This window comes from Cucurbita moschata, unplaced genomic scaffold (genome assembly GCF_002738365.1).
Source record: "Cucurbita moschata cultivar Rifu unplaced genomic scaffold, Cmos_1.0 Cmo_Scf00030, whole genome shotgun sequence".
Taxonomy (NCBI): Eukaryota; Viridiplantae; Streptophyta; class Magnoliopsida; order Cucurbitales; family Cucurbitaceae; genus Cucurbita; species Cucurbita moschata.
The window spans coordinates 2,652,394-2,671,720 of NW_019268546.1; the positions used below are offsets into that span (position 1 = coordinate 2,652,394).

Sequence of the window (19,327 nt, forward strand, 5' to 3'; positions counted from 1 at the left end):
GGGGGGGGGGGGGGGGGGGTAGAAGGATATGGGATAGCAGATTTTTTTGTGGTTTAATTAAATTTAGTAACTTGAACATAAATTTTGCCACATAAGCAATATGAAAAATGATTGATGCACCGATATAATTAATATTATAAAATACAATAATATGTCATATAAGCACATTTCATTGCCATGTTACTTCTACTAAGGGTTGTTTGTTTCTAGGCACCATACATGACCTTTCATTTAAAGCCCAGGGATTGTGTCAATAGTTTTTGAAATCTAGAAACCCCAACTCAAATCTTAAGGATCAACATGAAATTTATGCTTATTATTGATTAATTTAAATTTCTTTTAGTGTGTTTACTTGATTTTACATCAATAATGTTGATGAATAAGTTCCAAAATAGAAATTCCAAAGTTTTCAAACAAAAGCAAACATCTTCTATTCATGAGAATCTCTATGAGCGATTCCATGTAAAGATCAAACACAGAAGTTGTTTAATCTCATATATTTCATATCCAGACCCAGAGATCCTATTTCGTGCATCTCAATTTCATCTAAACATCTGAAACAAATGGCCTAAAGAGATTGCTTACTTATCTTGTCTAAAATAGAGATAAACTATTTGTAATTCTCAGCTCTTAGTTGTCAGTTTTGTTGCCCCTATTCACTCTTAGTTGTTAGTTTTATTTCACCTTTCTCTCTTGGCTTTTCTTTTAAATTTTAGCTTAATCTGTCTGTATTTGTAAGAAAAGTGTTTCCTATGAACTTGTTGAGTAATAATGTTTGTACAATCTCCAGATATAGATTTTCAGTTTCTGCTTTCTAGTGGAAATCCCAAGGTCTGGTTGATTTGCTTGACTCTTCAATGGGGGATGCTGAAAATGCAACATCTACAAAGAAGAGGGCTGCTGGAAGGGAACTATCACGCGATAACCCTGGGCTTGATGATGAAGATGATGTGTCTGAGCAAGCAACTGGAACATTTAAGCGGGCTAGTGATGAAGTGCTAGCCGGCAGAAGAATTGTCAAAGTACGTCGTGGTCAGACTGCCTCTACCCCATCTTCTAATCCCTTTGCAGGAATACGCTTGGTACCTCCAACCGATAATAGTGGAAGTGCTTCAGAAGGTAAAAGTACTGCGCAGGCAGTTGGTGAAAAAACAGGTTCAGATGAGGCAAATGGAAAGGATGTTTCCCATGAAGAGAAAAAGGATGGAGATCATAATGATGAGCCAGCAGAACATAAAATTGACACATCGGAGGCTGAATCTGGTACAAATGTGCAGAATGTTGATCAGAATAGCACTGATGTAAGTGAATCTGCCATACCTAAGGTAGATGATAACTTAGTTGCTGAAAGTAATAAAATTGAAAATGAAGTGCAAGCAGGAGAAGATAAGACTAAAAATGAGGAACTTATAGGAGGTGATAATGCTGAGAATGATGCTTGTGTTAGTGGCGGTAAGAATGAGAACGAGGATCCTGCACGAGGCAATGAGAATGAAAATGAAGAACCCTGTGAAGGAAATGAAATGCCAAACAAAGAAACTGGGGATCAAGAAAAGGTAGAACATGAAGAAAAGAAAGAAGAGGGAAGTGAAGCCGATACTAGTAAGGAGGCTTCTCCGTTGAGCTCATTCCAACAACTGTCAAGTAGCCAGAACGCCTTCACAGGTCTTGCAGGTACCGGATTTTCGACTACTACGTTCTCCTTCGGTAATGTACTCAAGGATGGGGCTGGTCTAAGTTCTAGTTTTGGTCTCTCTAATAATGGTAGCTCAGCCTTGTTTAATACTTCTTCCACTGTTTCCAAGAGTGAGAAAAGCGGTTTTCCATCAATGCAAGAGGTTGCAGTTGAAACTGGTGAAGAAAATGAACGTGTGGTTTTCAATGCTGATTCTATATTATTCGAGTTTCTCGACGGATCGTGGAAGGAACGTGGAAAAGGAGAGCTGAAAGTTAATGTCCCGACAATTGGTACTGGGCGAGCAAGGATTCTGATGAGGGCTAGAGGAAATTACAGGTTAATTTTGAATGCAAGTCTTTACCCTGACATGAAGCTCACAAACATGGACAAGAAGGGTATCACATTTGCCTGCATGAACAGCACTAGCGAAGGGAAGGATGGTCTTTCAACATTTGCTTTGAAGTTCAAGGACGCATCCATAGTGGAAGAGTTTCGTGCAGCAGTCACAGAGCATAAAGGCAAGGCTTCTTCTACAGTTCTGAAAACGCCAGAGAATTCTCCTTAAGGACTCAATACTTGAAAGTTATACTTGGTGGAGAAAAGCAAAGCTGCATATTTCCTGCTCTGGAGTGTCTATCAGAGGTTATCCTACAGCTCAAGCATTTCGTACGCCATCATGTAGCAGAGTCGTAGAATCTTACGCATTTTGTTGTAGTTTAATTTGTCGTCGTAGACTCGTTTTCTGTTCATATCTGGTGGGTGGAACATATCTTCATACTGAATATGCTCCTAAACTAGGGAATCCTTGACAGAATCTCATAATTGTCCATTAAACTTTGCGATATGAACCAGCTTTTGTTCCAAAAAGATAGAAATGCAGAATGCTACTTTTGTTATTTGGATATAGGATCATTGTGATATCAGAAGTATACTGCCTATTGAGACTAATGTTTGAAACAAGTTGAGGTGCTCTTCACCGCTATGCTGCCTTTCATTTCTTTATGCTGATGGTATCCTGAAACAACCAGAAGGGCTTTAGTAGCTCCTTTCAGCTGTTCTTGTTATGAAGTGTTGTGCGTACAAGTTTTTATCCAAAATTAAAAGCTTAAATGTCTGTCTACCGTCAATCAAGAGGGTTTCACATCGATTGGAGAAGGGAACGAGTGCCAGCATGATATCAGCAAGGATGTTGGGCCTCGAAGGGGGTAGATTGTGATATCCCATATTGATTGGAAAGGAGAATGAATCATTCTTTATGATATCCCATATTGATTGTGGGCCTCGAAGGGGGTAGATTGTGATATCCCATATTGATTGGAAAGGAGAACGAATCATTCTTTATGATATCCCATATTGATTGTGGGCCTCGAAGGGGGTAGATTGTGATATCCCATATTGATTGGAAAGGAGAACGAATCATTCTTTATGATATCCCATATTGATTGTGGGCCTCGAAGGGGGTAGATTGTGATATCCCATATTGATTGGAAAGGAGAATGAATCATTCTTTATGATATCCCATATTGATTGTGGGCCTCGAAGGGGGTAGATTGTGATATCCCATATTGATTGGAAAGGAGAACGAATCATTCTTTATGATATCCCATATTGATTGTGGGCCTCGAAGGGGGTAGATTGTGATATCCCATATTGATTGGAAAGGAGAACGAATCATTGTTTATAAGGGTGTGGAAACCTCTTCTAGCTGGAAGGAAAAGCCCAAAGAAGACAATATCTGCTAGCTGTGGATTTGAGCAATGAACCCCGAAAGGAACTGTTTTATACAACGTATGTTGTATGTTGTTGTACCATTAAATTTTTCTGCCGTCGTACTAATTATTAACTGATGTGATTTTAACTAGACATGAAATCATATTGGGTAGAATAAATGAAGTTTTGATCGTGAGCTAATCTAAATATCACCAAACATCATTCCCAGTACTATAGCAACGAAAAGCAACCTTGATTATTACACAGTGACGACGAGGACGAGGACGAGTACATGCAGAAACTAGAAAGCATATAGATATATCAAAACATGCTTAGTAGATATGGGACAAGCTTAGAGTCCAATGGTGTTTGGTCTTCACCACCGACACTTATTGTCTTTAAAGCCAGTCCCAGCTCCTCAGTTTTAAGCCTTCAAACATGTTCGAGAGCACGAGTTCACACAACTTTCCACTTTCTTCTCAGCTGCCAAATTCATTAAAAACATTGTCAAAAGCGTGTAGGAAAGTTAGCTATAAACACGTTAATCGCTATTTAAAAATGATACTAACAATAAAAAAATTTCAAATATTACGAGAGTATTAAAAATTTTCTAACCCACCCGGGTCTGTCTTGGTGCTAAATTTGGTGCAGAGAGAAGTGGCGCAGCCAAGTTTGCAGAAATAATGAGTGTCCAAACGGTTGAGATCTCTAGGGGCAGAGGCAAGGAAGAGGCAATCGGCCAAGCACTTTCCGCCGCATGTGCCAATAGGGACGCCTGGTGTGATAGCACACACAATGAAGCACTTGGCGTAGCACTTCCCAAAGGAGGCTGTGGACCTGCCTGCAACTAAGCTCAGAATGAAGCATATTACAACAATGGACTTCATTTTTCTTGCTTTCTGTGGTTTGAGGCTGTGGGAAAGAGTGTTTCTTAAATAAACACTTCCCTTGTGGAAACGCAAATGATTAAGCATTGACGATTTAAGAAAATGATTGAGAGAATTACTACGGTCGACTCAAATCCTTTGGCCGTCTATACTTTTAGAAAATGACTATTTTACCCCTGATGGCATATTGTCAAAATCTAACGCAGAATCGAAAATTATTTAAAATAAAAATGAGGTAAGAAATGATTTCGAGTGATTTAGTAAGATTAAGCATGCTCAATGGATTCTAGGTTTTGGAGCAATATAGCTTAAATATCTTTGTTTTTTTTAATTAATTTTGACATTTTAGACCAAAACTTTGGCTCCAACTTGAAATATAAAAAGTAGATAAAAATGATTAGTGTGATTTTAGTGTGATTTTAGTGAATATATCACCAACCCTCTTCACCACCCTTGATGCTTGATGCATTCATGATGGTTTCCATTACAGAAAGGTCCAATTGGTTGAATTTGAACATAAACCCAAAGAAAAACAATAGTTTATTCAGAAGAAGGTGGTGGAAGTTGTACAGATGGTCAAGATTAAGTTTCTTATAATGTCCACTAACCCGAATGGTTTAGGGTAGACTTCGTTAATTTTAAGGTCAATTCAAAAAAATAAAAATAAAAATAATGTACTGCATACAATATTAAACGAGATCCGTGAAGATATTGTTTCTCACTTACGTACCCATGATCTTCTCTTTTCTAGTCCATGTGGAGTTTTGGTCGCATTCTAGCAATCGTCTCTTCGAATAAAAAAGGTCTTACCAAGCCTCCCCTCAAATAGTCATCCATTCATGTTTACTTTCGTGCAATCACTTTTAATTAGGTTAAGCTCAGATATGGATCACCACGGCTGTGTCATCTTGAGACACCAATTCCGCTAAATCAAAGGCATTTTGATATCATTTGTTAGGAATATCGTCCACCAACATATCTCCACACTCTCATATGATGTTGTCCACTTTAAATATATGTTATCTGGCTTTGTTTTTTATTTCACCCAAGAGTAATGGAAATAATCATCCTCATGTGTATATCCGTAATCATTCTCTTTCCTAACCCATGTGAGACTTTGTTTGTACGTAACATTATCAACTATGCTTATTATATGATTATAATGGGTTGTTAAATGCATGAAGCAATTAGCTTAGGGATGAAGGTGTTGAGGATGGTTGGGAGAGAAGTCCCACGTTCGCTAATCAAAAGAGTTGATCATGGGTAAATAAAGAATATATCTCCATTGGTACGAGGCATTTTGAGGGAAACCAAAAGCAAAGTCATGAGAGCTTAGGCTCAAAGTGGACAATATCATATCATTGTGAAAGTCCACAATTGCTAACATGGTATTAGAGCCATACCCTTAACTTAGTTATGTCAATAGAATCCTCAAATGTCGAATAAAGAAATTGTGAGCCTCGAAGGTGTACTTTGTTCGAGGAAACTAAAGAAAAAATTGAATCTCGATTAAGAGTAGGTTGTTCGAGGGTTTCATAGATATGAAGAGAGGCTCCATGGTGTACTTTGAAAAAGGCACCGAATTGTTGGTTATATGGATTGAGATGGTTTTAGGATTTGAACTTCACATAATCCACGTGAGATCTGCTGTTGTTGATGCCATAGCTCTATTATACTCTGCCTCTGAGCTTGATCTAGCTAGAGTGGTTTATGTATTTTAACTCCATCATATAAAATTTGTTGCACGGACAAAAAGATGCTGATGTATCATAATATCCACTTGTGTGAAATCCTACTTTGGTTGGAGAGGGGAACGAAACATTTTCTTTATAAAGGTGTGGAAACCTCTCTCTATCATACGTGTTTTTAAATTTTTGAAGAAAAGCTCAAAAGAAAAGGCAAAAAGGACCATATCTGCTAGTGATGGACTTGAACTATTACAACTTAACTGCCTTTAGGTCGTCTTAGTCTTTTGAGGGTTAGGTATTGCAATGACCCCACATTAGTTCGAGAGGGGAACGGAGTATTCTTTATAAGGGTGTGGAAATCTCTCCCTAGCAGACGCTTTTTAAAAATTTTGAGAGAAGCCCAAAAGGGAAAGACCAAAGAGGACAATATCTGCTAGCGGTAGGCTTTGACTGTAACAAATGGTATCACAACCAGACACCGGGCGATGTGCTAGTGAGGAGGCTGAACCCCAAAGGGGGAGGACATGAGGCGGAGTGCCAGCAAGGACACTGGCCCCAAAGGGGACTCACATCGATTGGAGAAGGGAACGAGTGTTAGCGAGGATCCGAAGGGGATGAATTGTGAGATTTCACATCGGTTGAAGAGGAAAACGAAACATTTTTTTATAAGAGTGTAGAAACTTCTCCCTAACAGACGCGTTTTTAAGTTCAAAGAAGATAATATCTGCTAGCCGTAGATTTGGGCTGTAACGGTGTGGAGGTGAGCTGCTTCTGACATTCCAGTTTTATTGACGGGATCTTGAACATATTTTTAACTGTGATAGGTTGATCCCTAAAGGGTGTATAGGATTTCTATCCCTAGGAATTAGTATAGGGGCCAAGGTCCTTTATGGGGAATTCCATGCTTAGTTGATGAATGAGCTCTTCTGCCATGCAGAGTTTTAGTTGGTGGAAGTGAGGGTAGGATTATTGTGGAGTTTGCTTTAAGTGATCATTGGATGGGTATTGCCATCACTTGTGCTGCAATTTGAGGTTCAGATTGCCTGAGTTTATGAAGTTGATTGATTGGTACCTGCAAGAGAAGAGCACAAGTAGATGTCTTACTTGGATTGGAGAGAGCAGCTCTCGAAAAATATTGCCCGTTAAATTACAAGTTTAATCTGGAACTTTAAACTTTGTATGATCTATTTACCGTTCTTTACTTAAAAATTAATGAACTAGGGCAATAAATTTACCCTCCTAACAGATTCATCAAACCATAAGAACTATTTATGAAGTTTTATCTCGTGAAGACTGAAAGCCTGGACTAACGAATAGTACAAAACCACAAGAAAACGAAGCTAAACATTATAACATAAAGAAAGACAGCCAAAGTTACATTAGCCAGTATTGAAGTAAACCAGAGACTGAGAAACACAGCCCAAAGTTACATTAGCAACTATTTGAAGTAAGCCTCAAACCAAGAAACAAAGCCAAAGTTACAGCCAGAGTATTGAAGAACAGTCTTTGCAAGTTACAAACACAAGATGCCTGTTGGAAATAGATGGCACGAAAAAGTAACTTTCTGTGTATGAGTAGGAAACATGACTAAGTAGTGAGGATGGGGGGGAGGTAGTCAGATTTGGTTCCGAGTATACGTGCTTTGGTGTCGGGGAAGAACTCAAATCCTGGGAGCTCTGTCACATTACCTTCACTGCTTATGCCGATGGGATAGCGGAGGAGGTGACCGGGCAAGTCCCTCTCAAGTGCTTCACTTGAAAACAGATCCCAATACTTATCAGCAATTCTGTTAACCTTTGAAGCACATTCTTCGCTTTCTGGCCGAAGGAAAGATTCATCAAGCATACCAAGGTGTTCATACCATAGGGACATTCGGAATCCGTGAACTTGACCACGTGCAGGTTCATGGGTTGACAGATGATATGGCTGATAACCGCCCATAGCTATCTCAGAGTCCCTTGCTCCATCCATGGATCTCTGGTTGATATTGGCCGATCCAACAATTATGTACTCATCATCAACTGCAGTAGATGTTTAACCCAGTCATTTCATAAAGAAAATCGCACATGTTCAAAAAAAAAAAAGAAAAAAAGGAGAATTCGTAGGAACAAATATAGATACAGGGCATTGCTTACCAATCATCATCTTGGTGTGAACATAAATCATGAAACGCCTGGCCTGCTGGGCTTTCATGTAATCGGAATCCTCCTCTGGTGCCTCTGGAGGTTCATATTCTCCAGACCTCTTGACTTCCCGATTGCCAAGACAGAAGAATGTCAAGTAGTTACGGGGGTCCTCCTCGATACCGTTATCTCTAAGAGCCTGAATCACGTCTTTATACATCATTTCAAATGTCCTCCTCTGCCAATCTAATATTGCCTGAACCGATCCACTTTCTGGTATTCCTTCTGGCCACATTGGGACAACTACATAGACGGTGAACCTTTCTCCTGCTGCGATCTTACTTACGATCTTTAGGGAAAGCTCTCTTGGGATACAGTGCAAGGCTCCAATATCCTCAGGCTTGATATCCTCAGGAGACCATCCAAAACAACTTCCAAGGAAATATTGGTTTTCAATATAAATAAAATTCTTAGCCCGCCGAATAGCATTTATGTAAGCGTCTTGAATACTTCGATCAATAATGTTATCTTTCCCACTAACTAGCCCAGCTCTAGCAGCATCTTCGGGGGTCTCAGGAAAGCCAAAGGCTGCCCCACCATCTATAGATCTAAACAATTGAACATTCCAGGTTTCATGATCATCTGGGTACATAACAGGAGATGGAGGAATAATTATTTCATCAAGCTCTCGAAGCTGCACAAGGACATCCTTCCCACCTTGTTTCTTCCACCTTTGCTCAAAATTGAATAAGACATCCCAGGCAATGGGCCCTTCAAGTCGGGAATGGATGTCGTGCCAAGGTTCCCTTGGTCCACCTTTTGTTATTAATGCACCAGGAAAGTTGGGTTGATGGAAATCATCGTGATGTGCAGTATCCAATGTCCTGAAGAGGGAATGAAAGGGTGTGTCATACCTGCCATCACAAAGATCAAGGCCACCAACGAAACTCACAATTCTCCTCTTATTCGAATCTCCACTTGGCATTGGACTATCCACAACAACAATCTTCTGATGGTGAGTGAACATTGTAGAGATTTGTAGGTCTTGAACAATGCTTCCACCATCGTCAGGATTACGAGGGCACAAGATACAGTGGACATCAGTATCTCGAAAGAACTGTTCAGTTTCTTCATCATGAGTAGCCATCAGACCATCCTTCTTTAGTAAACCGACTGATGTTCTGTCATCCCAGACAAGCATAAGAACTCTGACGCCTTCACTTGCTTTCTTCTTAAGCAGCTCACCAAGCATGGTGTCTCCTCCGGGCTTTGGCCTCCTTGAGTCTCTTATCAAGGCGATTTCTGTATAAACAGACCATCCTGTGATGTAGATCATGTGTTTTGCATTTTGTATAGCGTCGAAAATATCTTCCCAACATCTGGACGGAGCATAACTCTTTCCTCCAGCAAGAGGTATTTTAGGAACAAAATTATCAGGGATATGAGCATCTTGATACAAAGAGACTTTACAACCTTGTCTCTGTGGGTAATATGTGTAGGGGACTCCAGGAAATTTGTGGCTTCTTATACCACGACCCCAATTGCGATCTTTAGTAACACTGAAGTATTGAAGCTTGACACGGATCTTAGATTCTCCTTCAATTGGATTTTTTTCTTCATCTAAGAGTGGAACCCACCTGTCAACTTCCTCCCCATCTACGATGTCTTCCACCGGTACATATGCACGTCCAATCAAACTTGCACCGATAGGGTTATCATCCTTCACGGTGAAGATAACATTTGATGCCCTATGGGCACAGTAGACGTGAAAAGATTCATACCATCTAGGGTTATGGGGTTCATTTTCCAATTTTCGTGTCCTCCCGACTCTAGCCTTTTCTAAATCTATAGTTGCATATAGTCTGGTAACTCCTTTGCCAATTCCAACCGCCTCCTCAAGGTTTTGCATTAACTGCAATAAATGTTTCTCCATTAATCCAATTGAATGAAAGAAAAGCAAGAAGATAGGTTTGTAAACGAGAGTGATATTTTAACACATATAAATTTTGACTTGTCTCCAGTAAGCTCATGCTGTTGGAAAGAAGTTTGGTTCACGCCTGAAGAAGGCATTACATTTGCCCCTCTGAAAAATACTTACATGTACGATCGTACATAGTATTTTAAGAGAATGGTTTACATGTACAACGTAACAATCTCTTTGCATGTGCCAGCAGAAGAATATTAAAAAGAACATTTACACGCTGAAAATACAGAAAAAATTGTGTATTATTAATTTGGAGGAAAAAAATCATAATTAGCAACATTTCAAAATTCACTTGGTTTTGTGATCAAGTATCAGCATGGAGCAGAAACCTTTTAACTTTGGCAAGAAAATCCTATTTGGTAAACCAAGACGCTGTGGCTTGAAGGGAGTTATGCAGAAGAGCTCCAAGCAGTGGCAAGAGAACAATGAAACAAGCAGACCCAGGGCTAATTTAATTTCATTCTGAAAATTCAGTAACTTTTCACTGAAGAGAAATATGGATTACGCATTGAATATTCAAACATTTGGTGACGGAGAAACTTATGTATCATTGAACATCTCAAATAATTGAAGAATATTCTTCTGAATCTAAGCTACTTTACCAAAATTTCAAGCGATTCTAATTGTCCAATTTTCTCCAAAATCAGTTCCAGCCACAGATCAGAAAACTTAATCGAAATCACATTCAAACACAAGCACTTTATCCAGAGGAAAAAAGTCAACCATAAGCTCACAGTCAAATTACACACTTGAGAATTAGGAGAAGAAAAATCAAAATTACAAACCGGCAACGCAATAGAATCAGAAATCGACCAAAATACAAAAGAATTTTCCATCGACAGGTAGAGATGTACCTTGCTGAAGACGTTGGATCCACCACCAGTATGCAACCTGTCGACTTCATAGATTGTGGCGTGAAGCGTACCGTGAAGCGAAGGACCTTCCATTCTCACCTACACCACCAAAAACAAGTTTAATCCACTTAAGAATCGACCGATTTTGCAGGGAACATAATCAAACAGACTTAAATCAACAAGATAATATAAATCAGATACAATAAACAGATCAGATCACACAAACACACACTAACAGAACCTCCAACAACGCGATTCCCTTACAAAACGATACTGATGGATGAAACAAGAGAAGGAGTAAGAAAACGAACTTGGATTTGCAGAGAGACGCAGTGAAGTCGGAATCTGTGGAGGAGAAGAAGGAAGAAACGAAATGAAGCTCAGACCAGATCAGAATAGATCAGATCTGATTAGTTGGGAATGGAAATAAATATAAAGAATTGAATTGAAAAGAAATTATTGGAACGTGTGAATGAGAGAAAGTCAAGCGACATGAACGATCCGCTAAAGCAGCTCAAGTCGAGCTCCTCAAAGTCCCCCACGAGGAGACGGTGAACGCGGGATCGGCAAAGCCGTGTGGATTTCATTTTTTAAATATCTTTTAAAAAGATAAACAAAAATAACTTTTTCATTTCTTTTATTTTAGTCCCTATCATTTCTTTTCTTTTATTTTTGTCCCTATAATTTAATAAATCTAATTAAATATAAACTTCCAAATTTTAAATTCAAATATTTAGAAATTAAGAGACAAATAAAAATTAAGTTTTAATTTTGGCCTTCTTTTTTTTTTTTTTTTCTTGAAAATATAGAGAGAAAGGCATTAGAAAAATTAAAATAAAATAAATCTAATTATATTTTGGGAAAAAATGATTAATTTATGTGTTTGCAACCGTGTCGGTACGCGTAAGCCATTCATAAATGGAAAGTCTTTTTCAATTTTTGTCTTATTTATTGGGATATTTATTGCATTCCAAACCGATATATTTCATATTCATATAAAGGATAAAAAAATTATAATTATGTATTTTCAAACATAGAATAATTAAATTATTAATAAAGTACAAATTAAAATTGAATTTGTATTTAAATATAATTTCAAAGCTCAAATTTCTGTTATATATTTATAAAATAATTTATCGTGTTTCATTTGTTCCTTCTCGAAGAACTAAAATATTATTTTATGTATTAAAAAATTGCTAAAATTAATTTAATTCGAATGTTATATATATTAAGACCCTCCTCATTTTTATCAAATATTTTAGATTATTTTCATTAATTAAATTTTTAACATAAGCATAAATATTATTCTAAATAAATAGATAGTGGCTTAAAACCATTTTTGTAGGCTAATTTTCAAATTTTTTTTAATTTTTAATTAATTATTATTATTTTTATTTATTTTTTTTTTTTGAGTCAAATGGAATAATCTTAAAATGTTAAAAATTAAGACTTGAATAAGTAGTAAAAAATATCTATAATTAAACATTAACCCTTTTTATTCAGATTGTATAAAAAATTTATAGATATATGCTTACTGGATATATATTTTGAAACTAAATTATATTCTTTTTTAAAATTTTAAAATATGAGCTTTCATTTCTAAAATTTTAAAAAATAATAATTCCGTCTCTTGCTTTTTAAAATGCCTTTTTTAACTTTAATTTTTTTAAGAAAATCACATTCAATAAATAATTTAGCTATTTGTCATTTCCCTTTATGATAATTAGCTACAATAATAATTATCTAAGATATTATGAAATTGATTTATTATTAAGGCAAAAAAATAATAAAAGGAAGGAAATAATTAAATATATGGTATTTATCATTTCCCCTTGTGGGCAATTCAGTAATTTTACACTTCCTGGAAAAAGTACCTAACTTAACGATCATCCTAGCAAGAAGGGTTCTTAGCCATTCTTTGGCTATTTCTCCTTTCTTTCGCTCACTCTAACAACTGGTGCACAATAGCATCCGTCGTCGCCGACGCTATTGTGCACTCTTCCCCTCCGCCTCCGCCGCGCAATGGGGAAGAGGTCGCCGCCGGGCGACATCGAGTCCATGTCCTATGAGGTCCGAAAGCCCCTCTCAATGCCGCCACCGCCAAGCTATTACCCTCCGCCTCCCAAACCCTGGTTCCCATGGCTTGTGCCTCTCACTTTCCTGGCCAATATCGCCATGTTTTCTTTCACATTATATGAAAATAATTGCCCCGCGGCCATCGGCGGCAACCGCTGCCTCTTTTACCCTGAGCTCGGCCGGTTCTCCTTTCAGCCATTTCAGGAGAACCCCCTCCTCGGTCCTTCCATCAGCACGTAAGAATCCATTGATTTGGGTGTTCGTCTAATCGAAAAATTAGCATATGGGTTTTGTAAATCTCGAGGAAATTGGACGACCCATCAAGAGAAAACATGATTTTTGGGGGAAACTTCTGGGTTTAGCAGAAGGGGAAGAACAGAGGAACAGAAGAACAGGGGAGTTTTGTTTGATTTTTTTTTTTTTTTTTGTTCTTTGTTCTTTGTATTTTGCAGTTTGAAACGATATGGAGCATTGGATAAAGAAGCAGTAGTGGAACATGGGGAAGGGTGGCGCTTGGTTTCGTGTATGTGGCTTCATGCTGGTGTTATTCATTTACTTGCAAATATGCTCAGTCTTCTCTTCATTGGAATTCGGCTCGAACAAGAATTTGGATTTTGTAAGCCTTTTGAACACTGTAAACTGCTTTGTTTTTTTTTTTTTTTTTAAGTGTTGATTCATAGTTTCACTTTGAACACTCTACAAACATATGTAGTTCAAACACTAAGAACAAGAGGGAGGGAGAGATTTTGTTTAGCAAGAGTTTGGGATGATTTCGTATCAGAAAGTGCTTTTAAGGGGGGAAAACTCTGTTTATGTGCTTCGCCTAGAAATATTTAAGGGTTTTTTTGTAGTGTTTTTAGAATTTGTTAAGTTACTTTGATTGTTTAGTACAAGAATTTAGACAAGTGGTTTTATATAAGTATGAACACTTTAGTTTGGGCTGTATATCTGTATCTGAAGTTTGATGGACAAGTATAATATAACATACCAAGTCCACTCTTGTAGATATTGTCCGTTTTGATCCGTTACGTATCGCTATTAGCCTCACGATTTTAAAACGTGTCTGTTCGGAAGAGGTTTCCAATGGGGGTGGATTGTGAAATCGCACATCAGTTGGAGAGGCAGACGAAGTATTCTTTATAAGGGTGTGCAAACCTTTCCCTAACAGACGTGTTTTAAAACCGTGAGGTTGACGGTGATACGTAACGGACTAAAGTAGACATTATCTATTAGCGGTGGACTTGGACCGTTACAAATAGTATCAGGGTCAGACACCGAGTGGTGTGCCAGTGAGGACGTTGGGTCTCCAAGAGAGGTAGGTAGATATGAAATTGGTTGTGGAAACCGCTCCCTAATAGACGTGTTCTGAAACTATGAAGACAGCTATACGTAACAGGCTAAAGCGGATCCTAAGGGAGTAGGCTTAGGTTGTTACAATCAAACAATCAAACGTTTATTAAGCCGATAAATAGAGACAAGTATCATATTAAATTTCTTAAAAACTAATGGGTTGTCAATTATGGTCGTGTACATGTCATAGTCATATTCAGTAGAAAATCATGTTTGGTTCTTGTTTTTGGTTTTGGCAGTGAAAATAGGATGTTTGTATGTGCTTTCTGGATTTGGTGGGAGCTTACTGTCATCTCTGAGTATCAATCCATCTGAAAATCCAACCATATCAGTCGGTGCTTCTGGTGCACTTTTTGGGCTTTTGGGCGCTATGCTTTCTGAGCTCATCACAAATTGGACAATATATTCAAATAAGGTAACCAAAAAGAAACAAATAATACTTTTTCCATTCCATCTTTCCATATTATACATTGGGACCTTATGGCTTGTTTCTCATTGATACTCAGTGTGCAGCCTTCATATCTTTGATTCTGATCATTGCCTTAAACCTGGCAGTCGGATTCATACCTCACATCGACAATTCAGCACACATCGGAGGCTTCGTTTCGGGCTTTCTCCTCGGCTTCATCCTCCTTATCCAACCGCAGTTCGGATACGTTAACCATAAGTACATCCCTGCAGGAGCTGATGTGAAACGTAAATCCAAGCACAAATGTTATCAGTACTTTTTGTTGATCGTAGCTCTAATCCTCTTGATTTTCGGGTAAGCGAAACCGAAGCGACGGTATACTTTCCTTCTAGCTCGAGTTTTTTCTCGTAACTCATGTAATTTTTTCAGATATGCTTCTGGGTTAACAAGGCTTTACAAAACTGGTCCACAAGTATTGGAAAGCAACACTTTCTGAAGAGGCTGATGGGAAGCATAAGTACTTTGATTTGGTGATCGTTTGGCCGAGGAAAGTTTATAAGATTTTCCTTTGAAAGTGTAATTTAAACGATAAAATCATAATGTGAAGTTAAACTTCTACTCACTCGCAGTAGTAGAAGAATTGTATGTAGAAAATACCCACTTCTCCTTTTGTTTTATAGATCTCTGTTCCTTAATCTCCAAAGATCCACACTTTTCAAGCAATGCAATGGAGATTGTTAGAGATTATAGAGGACAAATTTTTGCTCGATGTTTCGTGTTTCCTTAGATGTTTTGATGTTTCGTGTTTCCTTGGATGTTTTGATGTTTCGTGTTTCCTTGGATGTTTTGATGTTTCGTGTTTCCTGAGATGTTTTGATGTTTCGTGTTTCCTTAGATGTTTTGATGTTTCTCGTGTTTCCTTAGATGTTTTGCCTCAGAAATTATGGTCGATCAAAAAAATCTGTTCAAGTTAATCAGCAATAAAAGCGTTACAAGGCACAAACAAAACAATTATAGAGCGATTGTGACAAATGGTTGACCACTTTCAAACTATGGATGTTCATTTTTAAGCAATCTGAAGGCATACAAAGTCCTTATGATTTATGGTTTCCAAGATTTGAGCAAACAGTTGAATGGCATCACAGAGACAAAGATTAAGAATGAAGTAGCATATTCCTGTTCAATGGCTGTAATCAAAACGATCATTGTCTATTCTATCAAAAGATGGGTTACAATTTTAACTGGAACAGCATGTACTCAACATGGACAACTTCGTTCAGATAAACACGAGGAAAAATGATACCAAAATGAAAAACCCGAGGTTCTCAAGCTCAGAGTTTGAACTCACAAAAGCAGTCGGACAATGCAGATCCCCTGCCCATGACGAAATCATCTCTATGAGCCTTCCACAATGCTTGATTCAGCTCCTTCCCTTTCAGACCGTTGTAAGTGAACTCTGCAAAAGCTCGTCGACTTAAAAACAATGTCCTCTGCTTTCCGTTGAATGCGCGCATTGCTGCGACCATCTTGTCCATATTTCCAAAGAAGGTTGCTACATAAGAATCACTATTAATAGACACATAATAATCCAGTGCAGCTTTTGTGTTGCCATGCATGTTTGAGAAATCGTCGCTACTGAGGAAACTAGACTTGGTTACTACGTTGGTGTACACTGATGTAAAGCCTTCCATTTCCATCAAACCATCACCAGCAGCCAAGTAAATATTTGTATTAGTTGGAATATGGAGCGCTTGAAATATGAGGGCTGTCTCACGAGGGGTGAGAGGACATTTCCCTCGCTTTCTCCATATTTTGGCTAACTCTCCGGTCCATGGTTTCCTATCTACCCGAGCGGCCTCAATTGCTTCTAGAGAAGCAGTAGAAAGTCCTTGATATTCACATTGGCTGTAAGCCACCATATCTGGCTCAAAACGAAGATGGAGAGAGAGAAAGGGCTTTGGTATCGCTTCCAAAAGTTTCTTGGCTTTCTCCTCCACGGGTTCAGCAAGGCGCAAAGCATTGTAACAAGCTTGACATAGGGCAGCTTTTGCATACTGAGGATACCTGTAAAAGAATTTTGGGAGGAAAATATTTAAGAGCATTGCCACTGACTAAGCGCATCACTGAAATTAGAGAACTACAGCAAAGACAAAGAAGATAGCAAAAAAGAACTCCTGTACAACATTGCACACACAATTGAAAGTGAAACGAGGTAGCTGTCAATGCTTTGGATGCCGATTGGGGCGTTGTTCTATCATGGTACTGACCTAAACCAAACCAAAAGGTCGAATAATAAAGAATACTACAACTCTGAAGTACCTATCCCTTCTCTGGCTCATCGCTGGAGTTATTGAAATATAATGATGTTCCAGCAGGGACGGTAGGACACTTTCAATATAATCGAACTGTCCTTTGCGTTTGCTACAATCTACATGGTGAGGCTCTTTGGACGGGAACTCTGGTGGCAACTCTTTAACAACTTTTACATAACCATTCATCTGACTAATAAAATAGTCAACATCAAATACATCTGCAAAACCACTGGAAAAAAAACAGCAAGGTTAAACCACATGCAAGCAGCTTATAACATTTTCTTTAGTGAGTGGAAAATGTATTGGAGTACTTTAGCCACCCAGAAGTCAGTAAATGAACATGTTATAGATAACATCATAAGGAAAAACCCAAGTTAAATAGAATTACCAAGGATTTGTGAATAAAAAGTTGCAGGTAGGTCTATGCACGAAATAGAATTTGGAAGGCAAGTTAAAAGATATTGCCATTAATTACCTTGATTCATTCCAATATGCAGCCACTTCAAACTTCGGCAGAACCAGGGTTGCATTCAAAAGCCGTGCCACACCAACTCCATCACACAACTGGACACATGATAAAGAGCGTCAGCTTTTAGCTAGAAAGCTTTAACCATGTAATGAACAAAGTTAAATTACAAATATAGAAAAACCATTGAATATTACATCTCTTCTCATCTGATTGAGCCCACCATAGCAATCCACGCGTATATATCCATTGCTATCAGCAGGCAGAGCTGCAGCATTTCAACAAAAAACCAATCCAAATGTCTGCAATGAAAGCCAATTAAAACTGACTCAGACTATCAAAACCTATCAGAATCCCCCCAACCCTTGTTACCATCTAACCATTTTTCCTAGTACAACATAAAGTCCATATAATCTTTTATATCTTATTACATGCATATTGTCTGCTGTGAATTCCTACTCAAGAATTTCCCACTACCCAAATCATCATAATTCGTCCAAAGGTAGTGGCTTACAAATCAAAGAACCTCACTATTCCATTAGGGACAAAAATTTGAAAAGACAGAAAAGAACATGAGAGTAAACGAGAAGTTGTCACCAGAAATCAAATCAGTTTACCAGGTAAGTGACCTTGAAGCCACCACTTGCAAGGCCTCCACTCTGCTATCCTTCGAAGACTCCATATATCCGTGTAGCCTCTGCAATTAAAATTGGATCAATTTAATCTTCTGTAGTGTAGAAGAACTATGTCAAGTCTTTCAGCTGGAACTGCTAATTACACTCTAGATTTCACAAAAAGAACTAAAAAAAGGCCACCATTGAGGAGGAATGAAAGATAGGAGGGTCGATACGTCCTATCCTAGATCTGAGACAAAGAAAAACTTATTTTAACTTCATCTCGTGAAATTCCACTCAAGATCCTATTTCTTTATGATTTCTCCAACTCTCAGTGCAACCACACAGAAAAAGCAAACAACATAAAGTAATTAAGAAAGAAAAACAAGTACATATTCTCAAATGATGCAAGTTCAAGCAGGATTTTCACTATTTCTTCGGGAAAAAAAAGCCAAGATCGAGCAATTTTTTCATTTTAATTTCAGCTTTCAAATTCATGATCATCCAAAGATATACTCGAAGTCAGAACATAAACATAATGAAAAAGGGAAAGTAAAGCGCACCGTTGATGAGTAGACGAGACTGAAGCGCCGGGGAAAAGCGAAGAGGACGGCGACAAGAGAAGCACCGCCAAGGTTAAACAAAGACCGACAACAAGAACGCTAAAAAATGGCTTCACTGAGACAATAAACATTTCAGATCCAGCAAAGCCTTCTTCCTCCACCGTCCACAAGAACGGATCTATGTTCTTATTCGAAAAGAAAATTGATCGGCACTCAAAACGGTCCGTATGAACCGGAAGATCTCTTTTCCCACAACTTTATTATTTTTACATTTTTTTTTCCTTTTTAAAAAATTATTTATTTGCTCTTATTCATTTTTTAAATATTCTATTCTCTTTCAATTTTAAACATTGTTTTTATTTCTTTTCAAACTTTAGAATGGCCAATAAAATTGAAATTAAAAAAAATATATAGATTTCATAAAGAATTGGGTGTGGTGTGGGTATGTCAAACAATTGAATTTTCAAAATTTCCCAATATCTTTTCTTTTATATATATATATAAATAACAAAGTTTCTATTCATATTTTACCCTTTTAATTCGGACTACCAGACACCATGAAACACTTTTGGTAAGATCCCACATCGGTTAGGTCGGTTGGAGAGGGAAATAA

At 37.9% G+C, this 19,327-nt stretch overlaps 4 protein-coding genes and 1 long non-coding RNA gene across 8 annotated transcripts in view; 2 read left to right on the forward strand and 3 right to left on the reverse strand.

Annotated features, from left to right (window-relative positions):
- The window catches only part of LOC111464517 (nuclear pore complex protein NUP50A-like), a 4,664-nt gene extending 2,082 nt beyond the window's left edge, over positions 1-2,582 (forward strand). The window contains exon 2 of the mRNA XM_023108746.1: positions 791-2,582. Coding sequence (XP_022964514.1) covers positions 858-2,243 — 1,386 coding nt within the window. The 5' untranslated portion in view covers positions 791-857 and the 3' untranslated portion in view covers positions 2,244-2,582. The remainder of the gene's footprint in view (positions 1-790) is intronic.
- A 1,013-nt stretch (positions 2,583-3,595) lies between these two features.
- Positions 3,596-4,540, reverse strand: LOC111464432. The gene is made up of 2 exons (XR_002714035.1): positions 4,008-4,540; positions 3,596-3,871 (listed from the first exon to the last, which is right to left on the reverse strand). It is a non-coding gene; the product is annotated as an uncharacterized LOC111464432 (long non-coding RNA).
- A 2,755-nt stretch (positions 4,541-7,295) lies between these two features.
- LOC111464312 (phospholipase D alpha 1) lies at positions 7,296-11,488 on the reverse strand. 2 transcript variants are annotated; one of them, XM_023108457.1, is made up of 4 exons: positions 11,236-11,488; positions 10,925-11,023; positions 8,099-9,998; positions 7,296-7,984 (listed from the first exon to the last, which is right to left on the reverse strand). In XM_023108457.1, the coding sequence occupies exons 2-4, from the start codon at positions 11,015-11,017 to the stop codon at positions 7,551-7,553; spliced, it is 2,427 nt and encodes an 808-aa protein (XP_022964225.1). In that variant the 5' UTR covers positions 11,018-11,023; positions 11,236-11,488; the 3' UTR covers positions 7,296-7,550. The 2 variants fall into 2 exon arrangements, with proteins under 2 accessions (XP_022964225.1, XP_022964226.1); XM_023108458.1 differs by having other exon boundaries at positions 11,166-11,488.
- Positions 11,489-12,851: 1,363 nt separating this feature from the next.
- LOC111464438 (RHOMBOID-like protein 5) lies at positions 12,852-15,461 on the forward strand. 2 transcript variants are annotated; one of them, XR_002714038.1, is made up of 5 exons: positions 12,852-13,236; positions 13,453-13,616; positions 14,590-14,765; positions 14,906-15,113; positions 15,189-15,280. XR_002714038.1 is itself a non-coding variant. In XM_023108637.1 (5 exons), the coding sequence occupies exons 1-5, from the start codon at positions 12,947-12,949 to the stop codon at positions 15,253-15,255; spliced, it is 954 nt and encodes a 317-aa protein (XP_022964405.1). In that variant the 5' UTR covers positions 12,852-12,946; the 3' UTR covers positions 15,256-15,461. The 2 variants fall into 2 exon arrangements, 1 of the variants encoding a protein (XP_022964405.1); XM_023108637.1 differs by having other exon boundaries at positions 14,857-15,113; positions 15,189-15,461.
- A 444-nt stretch (positions 15,462-15,905) lies between these two features.
- LOC111464281 (O-fucosyltransferase 13) lies at positions 15,906-18,948 on the reverse strand. 2 transcript variants are annotated; one of them, XM_023108416.1, is made up of 6 exons: positions 18,715-18,948; positions 18,155-18,234; positions 17,735-17,805; positions 17,547-17,635; positions 17,079-17,300; positions 15,906-16,823 (listed from the first exon to the last, which is right to left on the reverse strand). In XM_023108416.1, exons 1-6 carry the CDS (start codon positions 18,843-18,845, stop codon positions 16,091-16,093), a joined length of 1,326 nt encoding a protein of 441 aa, XP_022964184.1. In that variant the 5' UTR covers positions 18,846-18,948; the 3' UTR covers positions 15,906-16,090. The 2 variants fall into 2 exon arrangements, with proteins under 2 accessions (XP_022964184.1, XP_022964183.1); XM_023108415.1 differs by having other exon boundaries at positions 17,735-17,839; positions 18,715-18,905.
- Positions 18,949-19,327: the final 379 nt, after the last annotated feature.

Excerpts from the sequence above, each read along its gene's own strand:
- LOC111464312 (XM_023108457.1), bottom strand. The coding sequence starts at position 11,017 with ATGGAAGGTCCTTCGCTTCACGGTACGCTTCACGCCACAATCTATGAA. Across the intron at positions 9,999-10,924 it reads GATCCAACGTCTTCAGCAAG|TTAATGCAAAACCTTGAGGA; the intron begins GTACATCTCTAC and ends CATTTATTGCAG. Across the intron at positions 7,985-8,098 it reads TCACACCAAGATGATGATTG|TTGATGATGAGTACATAATT; the intron begins GTAAGCAATGCC and ends CATCTACTGCAG.
- LOC111464438 (XM_023108637.1), top strand. The coding sequence starts at position 12,947 with ATGGGGAAGAGGTCGCCGCCGGGCGACATCGAGTCCATGTCCTATGAG. Across the intron at positions 14,766-14,856 it reads GGACAATATATTCAAATAAG|TGTGCAGCCTTCATATCTTT; the intron begins GTAACCAAAAAG and ends ATTGATACTCAG. Across the intron at positions 15,114-15,188 it reads CTAATCCTCTTGATTTTCGG|ATATGCTTCTGGGTTAACAA; the intron begins GTAAGCGAAACC and ends TAATTTTTTCAG.
- LOC111464281 (XM_023108416.1), bottom strand. The coding sequence starts at position 18,845 with ATGTTTATTGTCTCAGTGAAGCCATTTTTTAGCGTTCTTGTTGTCGGT. Across the intron at positions 18,235-18,714 it reads GTCTCGTCTACTCATCAACG|AGGCTACACGGATATATGGA; the intron begins GTGCGCTTTACT and ends TTTTAATTGCAG. Across the intron at positions 16,824-17,078 it reads ATGAGCCAGAGAAGGGATAG|GTATCCTCAGTATGCAAAAG; the intron begins GTACTTCAGAGT and ends ATTCTTTTACAG.